At 42.7% G+C, this 15,747-nt stretch overlaps 1 protein-coding gene across 1 annotated transcript in view; it reads right to left on the bottom strand.

Moving 5' to 3' along the window:
- The window catches only part of ELK3 (ETS transcription factor ELK3), a 69,968-nt gene that overhangs the window by 37,736 nt on the left and 16,485 nt on the right, over positions 1-15,747 (bottom strand). The window contains exon 2 of the mRNA XM_060025418.1: positions 1,155-1,363. Within this exon, the coding sequence (XP_059881401.1) occupies positions 1,155-1,361 (207 nt within the window). The 5' untranslated portion in view covers positions 1,362-1,363. The remainder of the gene's footprint in view (positions 1-1,154; positions 1,364-15,747) is intronic.

Below are 15,747 nucleotides of genomic sequence, written 5' to 3'. Positions count from 1 at the left end.
AGGCTTTCAGACAGTGCAATTTGTGAGAAGTGCTTTCACACCTTGGTAAGACGCTGCATTAAGCCAGCATTAATTAATTGCTACATTAAAGAGAAGCACCTTTAACATTTCAATGGCAATCATGCGCAGTTACGATCGTACAAAGGAACACTTTATAATTAATGATGCTCCCACTTCCTGCAATGTGCAATCCTCTGTCTTGAATTCCAAAGAGGTTGGCAGGAGGGAGGCACCAAACACAGATCAGGAACTAATATTTAAATCCGTTTTTAATTCACCTTGCAACAAGAAGAGTAAAACCAGAACAGATGCTTATACTTATTAGGACTCCAAATCTTTACGTCTATGAGGCTAAACATTCAGCAACAACAGATCAACACAGAAATGGTCAACAATGACAGGCCTGAAATGATTACCCCTAAAGAGCAATAATGCTGCCCTCCCAGGCACATCAACTGCTTTTCCAGAAACGCACTACTACTCTCCCCAACAGTCCTGGCTTTGGAAACGATGCTGTGTTATCATTAACAAAGCACTCTGACTTATCTCTGTGACTTAAAAATGAGAATGGTTTTTCTTTTAATTAGGGAAGTTTCCCACGAAGTCGCGATCCCCAGGTACCAGGCATTGTTCTAAGCGCTTAACGTGTGTTGGCTTGTTTAGTTCTTCTCGGCAATCCTGAACCCACGCTATTACGAGCCCCATTTTATACGTGAGGATAGCGGGTGCCCAAATGTTCAATAAACTGTCCCAGGTGCCATCCCCCCGACTCCTGCAAAGCCTGTTTGAGTGAATCACAAACCGGACAGACCTTCTAGATTGTCACATACATTCTGTCACTCAAGCAACTACCCACGAGGGAGGCCCCAGAACGTTCCCGCATCTAATTTCTGTTGTTATTAGCAAAATCCTGCAGCAACACAGAAGAAAGTGCAGAGGGAACAAAATTTGACCCACGATAACCCCTTAAGGGCTTCCAGAAAAAAAAAAAAATCCCTATGGCATAGTTCTTCTTATAAAACAATAGCCACACAACCCACATAAATTGCCTCTATTTGCCAATAGCGTTGCGGTACCCTACTTTCCACTTCCATGGATGGGTTGTGAAGGTGGCTCCCGCCCCGTGACAGCCTCCCGTAAGGGCAAGGGCTTACCTTGTCATAATAGTATCGCAGGGCTCTGCTCAGCTTGTCGTAGTTCATGTTTGTTTTGTTTTTCCGGAGTCCCCACAGCTTGGCCACTTCTTCTGCTTTGAGGAGCTTGAATTCACCATCGTTGGAGGTCCAGCAGATCAGGTGCTCATGTTTCTGGTCCAGCAGCAACTGCAACAGGAACTGCCACAGCGTGATTGCACTCTCCATACCTGAGGAGGGAGGGGCCGCGTCAGTGCAGGTGCCAGGTCTGGGGGGATCGGGGGCTCAGGGTGGGCACCTCAGCACCTTCCCCTGCCCCCCGTGAACCTAATCGAAAGCTGCTTTCATTTCCATCCCAACAGGCCACTCTGAATCAGGTGCCTTCTGGCTGCATTTCTGTAAAGAGCCACAATTCAGAAACACAGGGAAGCCCTGTGACCTTCGTATTCGCCACACACATCCCGGCAGGTATCAGGGTTGCGTTGAGAATAACGTGAAAAAATGATTAATGAACTGCCCATTCCTAGAATCAGTCCTCACACAAACTATCCCCCACGTGAATCCTTGTTAATGCCCGCGATGATTAACATGTTCCCGCCCATCCTATCAACTCCTTTGCTGCTCAGCCTCTAGGCCATTATTTGTGTGAAACGCTGGACCCCGTGATAAGTGCATTTACGTGGGGCCTGGGGTACTTCCATCAGTGTGACCGCACGGGGAGCTTCGTGAGGAAGGGACTTTGTTGGATTACTCTTTGTATTCCCAGAACTCTGAGAACCCAGCCCAATGCCCGAGTGCAGCGTGCGCCTGCCTGATACATGTTTATAGACCTGAGGGATGGGTCACTGCCACTTGAAGAGTCGTTCTCTTTCCCAGGCACTTGTCATGTGGCAGATAAAAGCCCCATCTGTCACAAGCACAGACATGGGAAAAGCATTTTTTTCTCCACTGTGAGAGGAAAGCCTATAAAATCTTATCTTTTTCCCTTGACTCTGGTGTGGACTTTGTAGGTGCTGTTCCTTCTGCCTAAAATGCTGTTCCCTAGCTTTGGAGCCTGGTGAACTCCTACTCATCCATCATGACCCAGTTTATACGGGACCTTCTTGAGTAAATTTTTCCCCACTCTCCCAGGCAGTTACCAACTTCAGACATCTGAGGACTTTCACGGCAATGGGTACTGATTCTAAAAATAACAACAACAACAACAGTAATAACAACCGTTTGTCTTATCAACATTCGTACATAAGGAAAGAAGAGGCAGTTGGGCTGGCGTCAAAAGCTTCACCGCAGATCGACTGTCATGACTGGACACGTGAAGTGCCCTGGGTTTTGATCTGGGAAAAATGGGGGTAAGATCCTAGTGCTGGGCTGAGGGAGCCAGGGATAACCAGAGGGTGGAAAATTGCCTTCTGGCACAGATGGAAGCTTCAAAGGCCAGTTGTGAGGTGGGGACAAAGCCAGAGAGAACTTGGATCATCCCCTATTAGCAAGGAGGAAACTCTGAAGCCCCACGAGGTAGCCAGGGGGTCGGGAACAAGGGAGCAGTGAAAAAGATGCACGCCTCTGGGAGACCCGGAAGCCAGAATAACAGCCTTAGGGAGTCTTATTTGTACCAATATTTTTGTCAACTCCACACCTCTCCTGCATTTCTCTTAAAGGGGCAGCTTTCAGACTGACAAACCATTTTTCTTCCTTTCCACATGGGGATGGATGTGAAAATACCTAGCCCTCCAATAAGTCTTCATTTCCTTATTTCCTTTCACATGTTTTGCCAAAAGAATACATTTTATTGTTTCCCCGAGCCATGTGGGTTTCTCAGTTAAAGGGAAGCAGATTAGGAATGTTCTTCAGACACCCACAGGGTACTTTATTTATGGCTCTTTAAAGGAGATATTCTCTACAGAAATCAATCTTCACCACAATGGCCACTCAGTCTGTAAGACAGTAAGTCATTTCACTGTTAGATCAAAACTGCCTTTGCATCTCATGAGTCTCGTAAGCACAACGGCGGTGGCGCTGCATCCGCAGCAGCCTGCCAGCTCCAGCTCCTCATATGAGCTTCCTATTATTTGAGGACAAGCCGCAACTTTCTTCTCATATTGGCACTAAGAATTGTAAACAGTTGTCTCAAACTCTTCGGCGTGTTCTCGGCCAAACACTTCAGACAGTAAGCTTTCAAAGATGTTTAAAATGTTAAAGGGCAGAAGGCTGCCAGTGGGTTTAGAGGTCTGAACAGAAAGGCTTTCTGGGTCTGTGGCTCAGATGCCAGGTAGGATAGTGGTCGGCCACCTGCACCTCCCCCACCTTTAATTGACGCGAGCCATCCTGCTCCAGATGGGACAGGAGGACGACGTAAACACCTGCATCTGTTTTACACTTAGTGCTTCTACCAACCAGGACTCCTCAGAGCTTCTTGTGCTTCCTGGAATCCCTTTCCTTGGCGTTCCAAGCCCGTGTATCAGAGCCATGTGCCTTGGGCATAAATGATGAGGACCTGTATGGTAGACTGGATAAATGTTCTCCATTCTTCACCCCTTCTCCCTTTCAAGTGACCATGAAGCAGTGCCCCAGAGCGGGTGGAGCACTTTCTTCCCATCCCACTGAAATTTGGGCTTGGCCACGTGATTTGATTTAGCCAATAGAATGATGAGTAGAAATGACAATGTGCCAATTCTCAGCTGAGGTCTAAGAGGCTTCCCATGTTTGCACTTTTCCTCTTGTGCTCCTGTTACTGCCGTGAAGCTGCTGCCCAAAAATGAAAGGCGCGTGGAGCCAACCTGATCTCAACCCAAAGCCTGGAGCCAAGTCCCACAACACACAGTCTGAAGCAGCATCCCTGAGGTTAACCAATGAGGAAAATAAATACTGCTGTTTGCCAGTGACTCCCGGGGCTGTTTGTTATGCGGCACCATTGTAGCAAGAGTTGACGATTACAGTGCCCGACATCTTGGTCTAAAATACTCCCCTCTTTGCTGGAGTGCAATATCTTTACACTGTAAACTTACATTCACAAACATGAGGTGTGTCTAGACACGAGAAAGCATGCCATGTAGGGGGACTGCCCGATCACATCTTTACTCAGAGGGTTATGAGTGGGCCACAAAAATGACCACGGGTGCTACGGCCACGGCCTACGGCAAAGGCAAAAGGAGGAAAGAGGGAAAGAAAAGGGAGACATAAAAGAGTAGAAAGTGAAAAGGCAGAGGAGCAAATGGTGGGGATGTGGACCCCCTCATTAGGGCCCTCCCAGATTTCTGGAATAAATGAACTGGGCTGAGGGGAGGCACAAGCTGAGAACTAGCAATCACAGAGCTGCCCCGACAAACTCAGAGCTTTGGTGAGGCTGGGTGGGCTGAGGAACAAGCCCTCTGCCCCCTTACTCTCCCACACCAAGGTGTCAGAGCCAGGCTACGGCTGCGGATGGGAGGATCTGTCAGAGGGTGGATGTGAGTAACAGGGCTGACTGAGGCATGAAGCCACCTCTACCTAAAGCACGTCAAGCCGGTGCTGAGGGCCTCGTTCTCCTTTTCCAGCTCTTCGGCCACTCCTCCACCCTGGTGGGCCCACCAGTTTCAATGGGTGTGCAGTCACACCAATCTTTACTGTTAGAAATCCGGCCACACATTACTCAGAGATGAGTCTCAAAAATACTTCCCTGTGAGCGTACTGCATCTACAAACATCTGTCACCCCCTTCTACACTCGGCAGAAGTCATTCTGGGAGACAGTGGGCCCCCAGGGTGGCTCAGGATGCCCCCATCCTCTCTGGCCGGAGCCAGTGGTGTGATGGAAACGGGCAAGTGTACGTGGGGGAGTGGGGACACGGGGAGGGAGGGAAACAGGAGGGCGGAGGGGGGAATGGGTCACCAGCTGACGTCACTGCTGCGGTTCCTGCCATCACTGTTTCTTTGATTTTAGTTCCCACCTTAACTTATTTTAACTATGATTAAGTTTCATCATTTACACAGTTGTCGTCACATACAATCACGCTTCACGTTCTGTGACACATCTCTGCCAGCTACAAACTTTGCCCCCTCCCGGACGCTGGCAAAGAAAAAGAGTCTAACAGCGTGACTGGGGAATACAGTCTCCCCCGTAACCACCAACACATATTAGCAAATTCATCCAAATGAAGATTTCTCTCACCAGAAAGAAAAATTAAGAAAATTAATTTAATTAAAAAGAAAATTAATTTTTCTTTTTAATTAATTAAAGAAAATTATTTTTTCTTTAATTAATTAAATTATTTAATTTCTTTAATTAATTTAATTTCTTTAATTAATTTTTAATTTAATTAAAAATTAATTAAATTCCTTGATGCCTAGAATCCTTAGTAAAGTCCTATATCTTAACATGTGGGTACAATCAAGTCCAAGTTATCGGGCTGCCATTATAAGGAATGGGTGTAATTCAGACAACATCCTGTGGCTCTTATTAAATAAAAAGTTCAAGAAAGTGTTGATACTTGAGATTTATGTTTGATATGTTATTATACAAACCGGGGTCTGCTTTAAGTTAAAATATTTCATCAGCCTAGCCTCACTGAGCCGATTTCCCACAAATCTCCACTTAAAATACACAGAATACATAAAAGAAATGCTATTCATCAAAAAAATTTTCCCAAATCAAATTTTTGGCTACCTAGAAAATGCTGCTTTTTTTTCCCCCAGACCTTACTTTGAATGGATGAAATTTTATCAGGTATTGTAAGGCCATTCTTTTTTTTTTTTTAGAGTTGATAAAATTTAATTTTCAATATGAACACATGATCCTTTGAAATCTTAAAATCTCATGAAATGATACGATAGCTGCAGAACCATCAACTGATGATTTTTAAATTATTTTTCATTTCATAGAAAGCACATGATTCTATTTTTTTCCTTTTTCATTTTTTTGATGATTGAGTCTTTCAATTCTATATCATTTTTTTGATGATTGAGTCTTTCAATTCTATATCATTTTTTGATGATTGAGTCTTTCAATTCTATATCATTTTTTTGATGAATGAGTCTTTCAATTCTATATCATTTTTTTGATTGAGTCTTTCAATTCTATATCATTTTTTTGATGATTGAGTCTTTCAATTCTATATCATTTTTTTGATTGAGTCTTTCAATTCTATATCATTTTTTTGATGATTGAGTCTTTCAATTCTATATCATTTTTTGATGATTGAGTCTTTCAATTCTATATCATTTTTTGATGACTGAGTCTTTCAATTCTATATCATTTTTTTGATTGAGTCTTTCAATTCTATATCATTTTTTTGATTGAGTCTTTCAATTCTATATCATTTTTTTGATTGAGTCTTTCAATTCTATATCATTTTTTTGATTGAGTCTTTCAATTCTATATCATTTTTTGATGATTGAGTCTTTCAATTCTATATCATTTTTTGATTGAGTCTTTCAATTCTATATCATTTTTTTATTGAGTCTTTCAATTCTATATCATTTTTTTGATTGAGTCTTTCAATTCTATATCATTTTTTTGATTGAGTCTTTCAATTCTATATCATTTTTTTGATTGAGTCTTTCAATTCTATATCATTTTTTTGATTGAGTCTTTCAATTCTATATCATTTTTTGATGATTGAGTCTTTCAATTCTATATCATTTTTTTGACTGAGTCTTTCAATTCTATATCATTTTTTGATGATTGAGTCTTTCAATTCTATATCATTTTTTTGACTGAGTCTTTCGATTCTATATCATTTTTTTGACTGAGTCTTTCGATTCTATAGAGCTTGTAATGCCATTCTTAATGCAAACTCAAACTCTGCACGTTTACATTGAGGAGGATCCACTTCTAAAGCATCACTGCTCTCACAGGAAGGGGTGTCCTTCCGCATTAGATACTTTCTGCGCCCCGCTGCCGGCACCCTCTATCCCGCCGCCTGCTGTGGATGGTCTCTCTCTCACCACTTCTGTTGGAACTAACCCAAGACCGCAGTCACAGCAGCTGGCAACACCTCATCCAGGCCTCTCCAGAGAACAGAGCTACCTGCTATTTGCCCCAACTGTTCCTTTTCTTTTGTAATTTATAGCCTAGATCTTGCCGCTGTGGAGCACAGTTAGATCATTTTAAACAGTTTGTCAAATCTGAATAATACACACACCTCTTTTTTTTTTTTTTTTTTTTTTGCGGTACGCGGGCCTCTCACTGTTGTGGCCTCTCCCGTTGCGGAGCGCAGGCTCCGGACGCGCAGGCTCAGCGGCCATGGCTCACGGGCCCAGCCGCTCTGCGGCATGGGGGATCCTCCCGGACCGGGGCACGAACCCGCGTCCCCTGCATCAGCAGGCGGACTCTCAACCACTGCGCCACCAGGGAAGCCACACACACCTCCTTTTAAAGGAGCAAGAGGTATGTGTATTATGTTCCCATGTTGACAAATCATTTTCACTAATTTTTTTATTATAGTCTCCCTTCAATATAAAGAAGAAAAATGGATATAAACACCTCAAGGTTTATAGTTCTTATACAGCCAGATAAAATTCACAAATAAGACTGCTCCCACCCTATTCAAATTAACAATTAATTTTGTATATGACACATGATGTTTTGTTGAAAGGCAACCAACAAAAAGGTTATGGCAATGTAAGTTATTTTGAGTAAGATGTGTTTATATGATTATACCCTACAAAGAGGAGAGAGACCCAATTCTCTCTTCACTTTTTTCAATTTTTTTTTGAGTGTCCATTTCATGCCAAGACACCCTCTGGGTATTTGGGACACATCAGAGAACAAAGGAGATGAAGACCTCTGTCCTCATGGAGCTTACATTCCAAAGGGAGAAGACAGGCCATAAACAACAAACATATGACTATTAAAATACACAGTATGTTGGAAGAATAGTGTTATGGGGAAATGCAACCAGAGCAGGATAAGGGGGTGGGGAGCCTGGGGTGTATGAGCAGAAGGTCATGAAAGGCCTCACTGAGAAACTAAGAGTTGAGAAATAACTGTTAAAAAATAATTTTCAAAATGGGTGAAATCATGGCTCTCCTACAGATATAAAATGAAGACATGTTAAAGATTTTATTTCACTCATTAGTGAAGCAGGAACTTGGCAGATGTGCTAACGAGTTCAAAAAAGAATCTGAATAATAAAGGCATTTATAAATTAGGAATATTGAAATGAATGCACAAATAGGGGTGAGAGAGGAATCAACTGAACACTATAAGACAGAATAGAATTTGCATATCTATAGACACTAATTATTTTGCTATCAGTTATCTATAATTAACAGGATTATAAAATAGCTTCCATAAAACCAGAATCACATCATCCAAAGGGGTTTTTCTCTAGAGACTAGATAATGCAGTTTTTCATGGAAGCACAATTATTTTCTACAGCTTGCAGCAGGCGAGAGGGTGAACCACTTCTGTCTACTTGGAAGGTTACATAATGGGTAAAGCAGATTCAGAGCCAGACTCTCTGGGTTCAAATGCAAGTACCAGTCCTGTCTGCCTGTGGGACTTTGGGTAAGTTACTTAACCCTTCTGTGCCTCAATATCCCCATAAGGAAAATGGGGATGATGATAATAAAAGTATTTCCTTTACAGGTGGTTACAAGGATTACATGAGTTACTAAGAATGCACTTGAACTACACCTGGTACATAATAAGTGTTATTCAAATATTTACTATTATTTTTTAAGCAACAGGGAAACCTCTGCATAGAACACGTTGTGAGGACACGTGGCCTTCACCTAGCTCAAAGGCATCATCTAGCTACTGTATCCACCTTGGTTCCTTGTTCATTAGGCAGCGACTCCAATACAGGCACTGAAATCCAAGGGAGAATGTTCAGCTATTTGGTGACTATTCTTTATAAGGTGACCTGGAATACATTTATGTGAGGTTTTTTTTTAAAGACTATCATCAAAAAATGAAAGCACATTACCAGATATACACTACTATATATAAAATAGATAAATAACAAAGACCTACTGTATAACACAGGGAACTATATTCAATATCTTGTAATATGTAAATTGATACAGCCACTATGGAGAACAGTATGGAGGTTCCTTTAAAAACTACAAATAGAACTACCATACGACCCAGCAATCCCACTACTGGGCATATACCCTGAGAAAAACCATAATTCAAAAAGAGTCATGTACCACAATGTTCACTGCAGCTCTATTTACAATAGCCAGGACATGGAAGCAACCTAAGTGTCCATCGACAGATGAATGGATAAAGAAGATGTGGCACATATATACAATGGAATATTACTCAGTCATAAAAGAAAGGAAATTGAGTTATTTGTAGTGAGGTGGATGGACCTAGAGTCTGTCATACAGAGTGAAGTAAGTCAGAAAGAGAAAAACAAATACCGTATGCTAACACATATGTATGGAATCTAAAAAAAAAGGTTCTGAAGAACCTAGGGGCAGGACAGGAATAAAGACGCAGACGTAGAGAATGGACTTGAGGACACGGGGAGGGGGAAGGGTAAGCTGGGATGAAGTGAGAGGGTGGCATGGACATATATACACTGCCAAATGTACAATAGATAGCTAGTGGGAAGCAGCCACATAGCACAGGGAGATCAGCTCGGTGCTTTGTGACCACCTAGAGGGGTGGGATAGGGAGGGTGGGAGGGAGATGCAAGAGGGAGGAGATATGGGGACATATGTATATGTATAGCTGATTTACTTTGTTGTACAGCAGAAACACACCATTGTAAAGCAATTATACTCCAATAAAGATGTTAAAAAATATATCTTGTAATAACCTACAATGGGAAAGAATCTGAAAAAGAATAAATATATATATAACTGAATCACTTTGCTGTACACCTGAAACTAACACAACATTGTTAATCAACTATACTTCAATTTTTTAAAAAATGAAAGAACAGATTTAAAAAAAAATTCTGGCAGAAAACTCAGATCCCTGATTACATATTTGCTGCCTTCAGCTTAAGAAACACTGGTTTAAAATGCTTAGCCTGAGGCCTCCAAGCTGTTGTGACTCCAGCAAAGATGGCCCTCGAGTGCTCACACTTCCCTTGGAGCTAGTTCTGTCCCCATCTATCTTGTGCCCCTGGAGTGGGGAAGGGAGTCAAGTAGATGAGAACTGTTGGGTCAGAAAGAAGAAAGAGAAGTGTTCTAAAACGACAACCCAAGGGATAGCCATGACAACACTGCTTATGAAGATGGAGCCCACCTGGGTCCATTCCCTGGGCTGGTCGTGGTGGAGGTGGTCCAAGTGTACAGCTTGTCCACTGGCACAGAGCTGGAGGGACACTTAGGCAGACTCTGAGCGGTTACTTTCCACCCTCGTCTGTGTTTTCAACTCCTTGTTTTTAAAGAATGCAAATAGTATCATTGATTCATCCTTTAATTTCTGGATGGAGGTTCAAAGAAAAGGATGCTATAGACTGTATATACTGATTACTCTCATCATCGCTGGTACACCTCTTGGCCCATGTGAGAGCCGTCAGGCCACGTGGCCCTATCACAGCCTTGGCATCTCCCTCGGGTCAAGGGTACCAGCCACCCATGCTCTGGGCACGCTAACTAGCTAAAGTCAGGCAGACTTCCACTGAGGGTGGTGGTGGGGAGCTGAACACCCTCCACTCCTCAGGAGCAGAAACAGGGCCAACGCTCGTGAAACAGGGTGGGAACAGTAAAATGCAGTCACCATCCTCGTGCTAAGTCAGGTGCCTCAAACAATAAGCACAAAGTGCAGGACAGACAAGATCAAAAGGTCCTCCCAAATGGACATAATTTACACTCACACATTCATGTGAACACACTCATCCCAGGGGTCCTTACAGCACTTTATCATAGTCTGTCCTCCAGTGTTATCATTCATTCATTAATCTGTCTTTTCCGATTATAAGAGCCTTCTCTTGGTTTTCTCTGTACATGTTGGGTATTATCTATTAAGCCTTTACCATATACCAAGCACTTTGCATTATCTCACTGAATTCCCACAACAGCCCTCTGAGTTAAATAAAATTACTGTTCCCTCCTTGCAGATGAGGAAATTGAGGCCCAATTGTGGAAGAGCACAGTCTACTCTCTGTGTGGCCAACATCAGTGCAAACTGTTGGTCACCAGTCCATGATAAGTTAAGTATAGGAATTGAGAGTAAATATTTAGAGACTTCACTGCCATTTGTCATTGTCACCACATCCAAGTATGTGATCAGTAGGCTTGTCTGGTCAGCACAAACTATGGAATAGTCAGAAACATGAAGAAGGACAATGCTAAAATGTGTGATGTTCAAGGTTAGTTTTTCAACTGTAACCCCAAAGTGTATACAAATCTACAATTCATGGGTTTCATTAAAAGATGATTTAACTGTAACTGTATTACGTTACAGGATAAACTTGGAACTGGCAACTAATGAAGGAATGAAGATGGAGTTTAAAATTCAGCAAACTTGCTGCATTTTAGATGAAAGTTAAAAAACGAATATCCTGAGTTTGCCGAAATGGGTTTAAAAATCTCTTCTTTCTGTCTGGTCAACATAGCTCTGTGAGACGGGCTTCTCTCAAGTGTAATTAAAACAAAACACAGAAACAGTTTATATACCTCATCTCCTGAAAGTAGCACTGTTTATCCAACCTAGATTAATTAGTCAACCTAAACACTTTCCTACATGAAAAGCGAAGTATTCATAAATATGGTGTTTGCTTAAAGTGTGCTTATAGGCATTTAATACAGGGAATCTCTATTTCACTTATGACTTTTTCCTTTGGCTAAAATTACAGAACGACAAAAGTTATCAGTATGAATAGTGATCTTCTATATAACTGCCTTTATATGCATTTTCATTGAATATGTAGCTTTTATTTATTTATTTATTTTTTTGCGGTATGCGGGCCTCACTGTTGTGGCCTCTCCCGTTGCGGAGCACAGGCTCCAGACGCGCAGGCTCAGCGGCCATGGCTCATGGGCCCAGCCGCTCCGCGGCATGTGGGATCTTCCCGGACCGGGGCACGAACCCGTGTCCCCCCAGTCGGCAGGCTGCGCCACCAGGGAAGCCCCGAATATGTAGCTTTTTGTAATTATTTCCCCAATTATGTTTATTCTTATTTATTGAAATATAATCTTACGTCTGCCTAATCTATAATAAAAACTGGGGGCTTGTATTTTGGTATCTTTGTTTTTAATTTTATTTTCCTAGTAATTTATTTTTATGGTATCCAAAATTATCAGTCCACAATGTACTGGAAATTTAAAACACCGGTCCTTCTCCACAGATGGTTTGAAAAGCACTGCTCTTGAATGCTGACTCCACGAGTCCCAAACTTTGTTTTGCTTGCTGACGCAGCCCTAACTCTTAGATCACTGCCGGGTCATAGTAGGTGCTCAAGAAACATCTGTCGAATAAATGAATGAATAAAACTGAGGTTAGTATAGGCCACAGCCCATGCCCTTAGCCACTCTGTTATACCGCCTCCTACCAAGGGTATAGAGGTCACATCAGGATCAGGATTAGGGTCAGACTAGCTAGAGAAGGCTTTCTAGAAGAGTCAGCTTGAGCACAGCCTTAAACAAAAGGTGAGGAAAATTTGAAAAGGGTGAGAGGATTTGATCAAACCCTCTCCTTCAAAAGCTGAAAGCTAGAGTTACGGAACTGCTGCTGTCCAGAGAGCAAGCCCAGAATTTCTCCCCTTTCCTTGCTAACATTTAGCTTCTGTTGGGTCCTAAAAACCAGGTTCTGGTACAGATTTACAATTCACTGAGTTGTGTCCTTAGGAGTGAGTCTTGGGTAGGAGAGCATTTGAGGTTCTGCAGGCCAGAGGCAAGAGAAGAACATTCTCCCACCTTAAAAAAGAAAAGGGTGAGAGGACAGAGGCAGATGTTCCCCGCAGTGGGCAGGGCAGGGGTGGGGGGCAGCAATGGCAAAGGCGAAAGCAAGGCTCAGTGTAGGGGCCTGGATGAAACGGCTCTGCGATCTACCCAGAGACAACCTCCAGCTTGTGCCGGAAAAACAAAGGCCACCCTAGATGCACAGAGAACAAACTAGTAGCTACCAGGAGGGAGGAGGAAGCGGGGAAGGACAAGATACGGGTACAAACTACTGTGCATAAAATAAATAAGCGTGGGGCAGAGACAAGATGGCAACGTAGAAGGACGTGAGCACACCCCCCTCACGAAAACACCAAAATCACAACTAACTGCTGAACAACCATCGACAGAATAAATAAGCTACAAGGAACAGCACAGGGAATATAGCCAATGTTTTATAATAACTATAAATGGAGTTTATAATATAATAGCCAATGTTTTATAACTATAAATGGGGTTTAATCTATAAAATTTGGAATCACTCTGTTGTACACTGGAAACTAATATTGTAAATCAACTCTACCTCGATTAAAACAACGACGACGACTAAGTCCAGAGGTTACTGTGCTCCTTCAAAATCCACCAAGCCTCCAGCAGCAGCCAGGCTGCCAGGAGAGTTAGCCCTGCCCCATGACCGCCAGCATCACCACCTTGTCATCCTGCAGCCAGGAGGGCTCCCAGTGAAGCTGATGGTAGATCCTAATGCCCCAGGGACCACCACCTTGCACAAGTCTAGGGGCCCCAGGGATTTTGTATTTATAACTTGGTGGGGGCCTGTACAAAGAGGATTTCCCCAAATTGTTTAAGCTTCAGCCCCACCCCCCGACACCTAGACCTGCCCCGGCCCCTTCTCGGGCCGCCTCCTCCCTCATAGAAGTTGCTTTCCTCTCCTTGGAGGCAGGCATTCTATCTGCCACAAGGTGGCGCCAGACATCATAACGTGAGACGGGACTGCACAGAGCATGTACGCAAAGCGTGAGGTTTTTGCTTCCATTCTTAGAAGCTGAAAAGCCCACTTATTTGCTCTTCTTTATATCCGTGGCAACCTAACACTTCTCTTTGCATGTTTCTGGTTTCATTTTTTAAGTTACACTGAGGTGGGGCCTGAGGGGGGTCAGATTATCTTTATAAATCCTACATATTGTGGGAACTAGAGAAACTAGCCAACTTAAAAAAACCAATTAGTCAGAAACGAGAGAGCCCAAGGAAAGGAGAAAAACTCCTGTGTAAGAAATAAACAAAGTAGGTGCTCCAAGTTCATGTCTTTTTACTTGTTAAAAACTGCACGGTTACAGAAGTGAATATGGATTTGAACACTTAGTACTGAAAATTCTCTGAAGTCCAATTCCTCTGTCCAGAGCAACATCTATTGAGAGTTTCTGTATTGTTATGCTATCAGCGTCCAAGAGAAACGTCAGGAACCATCGCACTCCCGATGCAGGGGGCCCAGGTTCGATCCCTGGTCAGGGAACTAGATGCCCCATGCCTCAACGAAGATGCCGCGTACCGCAACTAAGACCTGAAGCAGCCAAATAAATAAATAAATATTTTTTAAAAACAAACAAAAACAAACACCTGTACTTAAGGCAAGGAATTGAAAAACAACAATTTGTACTATTTGTGGTCTGCGATAACTCAGCACAGAATAATTTTAGGGCACCAAGTCAATAAGGATTAATATTTGGTAACTAAGCAGCACAAACTGAAGTCTTTTTTTTGTTATTTTTGAGAAGGTGAAACTAAGATTATTAACATTTTCAGAAGACATCTTAATTATTGTCAAACACTGCATGTAAAAAAAAATGCTAATCGGTGAGGCCAAGTTCATGTCCCTCAAAGCTCTCTTATCTATTAAAAAATGTTTATATTCTCATTCATTCTGTGAATATCTACAGATTGTCCATGCTTTGAAGAGCAGAGTGAACAGGAAAAGAGGGAAAGCAGCCATCGCTCAGCCTACTTTTTTACCCTTTAGAGTTCACAATGTTTTTCAAATCCGGTTTTTCAAATAACTCCTCTATCTGAGGACAGAGAAAGATTTTTCCGGGGAAATCACTGATAGCCACTGTAATAACAACATCTGCCCTTTACTGTGTGATCCACCCCTCCTTCCTTCTGAAACTCTGTTGTCTGTGGGTAAATGAGAAGCAGTTCAACTGGTTTGTTGGAGACTTTTACATGGGTGAATTTCCTTTGGAAAAGTAACTGGATGGCCACATTAACGCCAGCTGGGAAAGTGCATTCCAGCCATTCTACTTCCTCCCACATCTGTATATGCAGGCCATTCCCCCCCACCCCATGATTGCACATCCAGCCCTATCTTATCCCACATTTTCAGGCTACGCCCACATGCAGATGGGAAAGGGCCTCTTCTCACTCTAAGCTGCCTCACATGGATACCCTGCAATATCCCAAAACTTCCTAATGTTCCTGGTACTGAGTTTGCTCTTCCTGGGCCAGAAGAAGAGGTGGTGATTGGTCCACGGGGTTAAAAAAAATAATAAATGGTTGTCCCAGAAGCACCCACCTATTTCTCTGCACCTGAAAGAAACAAGTTGATTTGAAAGACATAGTGTATGGGAGCAGCTGGGCACAGTGCCCTGTACATTGTGAGCCTTCAACAAGGCTTAAGATGCTGCCCGCATCTGTGCCTTCTATGAAGCTTTCAACAAGGCTCCCACAGATGGAGCTATTTCTTGTTAGCCATCATTCCATCAGCGTCACCCAGCAATTCCAACACAGCACCTGGCAAACCACAGGCATTCAATAAAAAAGTGTGCCGTGAATCTCAAGTTC

The sequence above is a fragment of the Delphinus delphis genome, chromosome 11, assembly GCF_949987515.2.
Source record: "Delphinus delphis chromosome 11, mDelDel1.2, whole genome shotgun sequence".
In the NCBI taxonomy this organism is placed as follows: domain Eukaryota; kingdom Metazoa; phylum Chordata; class Mammalia; order Artiodactyla; family Delphinidae; genus Delphinus; species Delphinus delphis.
This window is presented reverse-complemented; position numbering and strand designations above follow the sequence as displayed.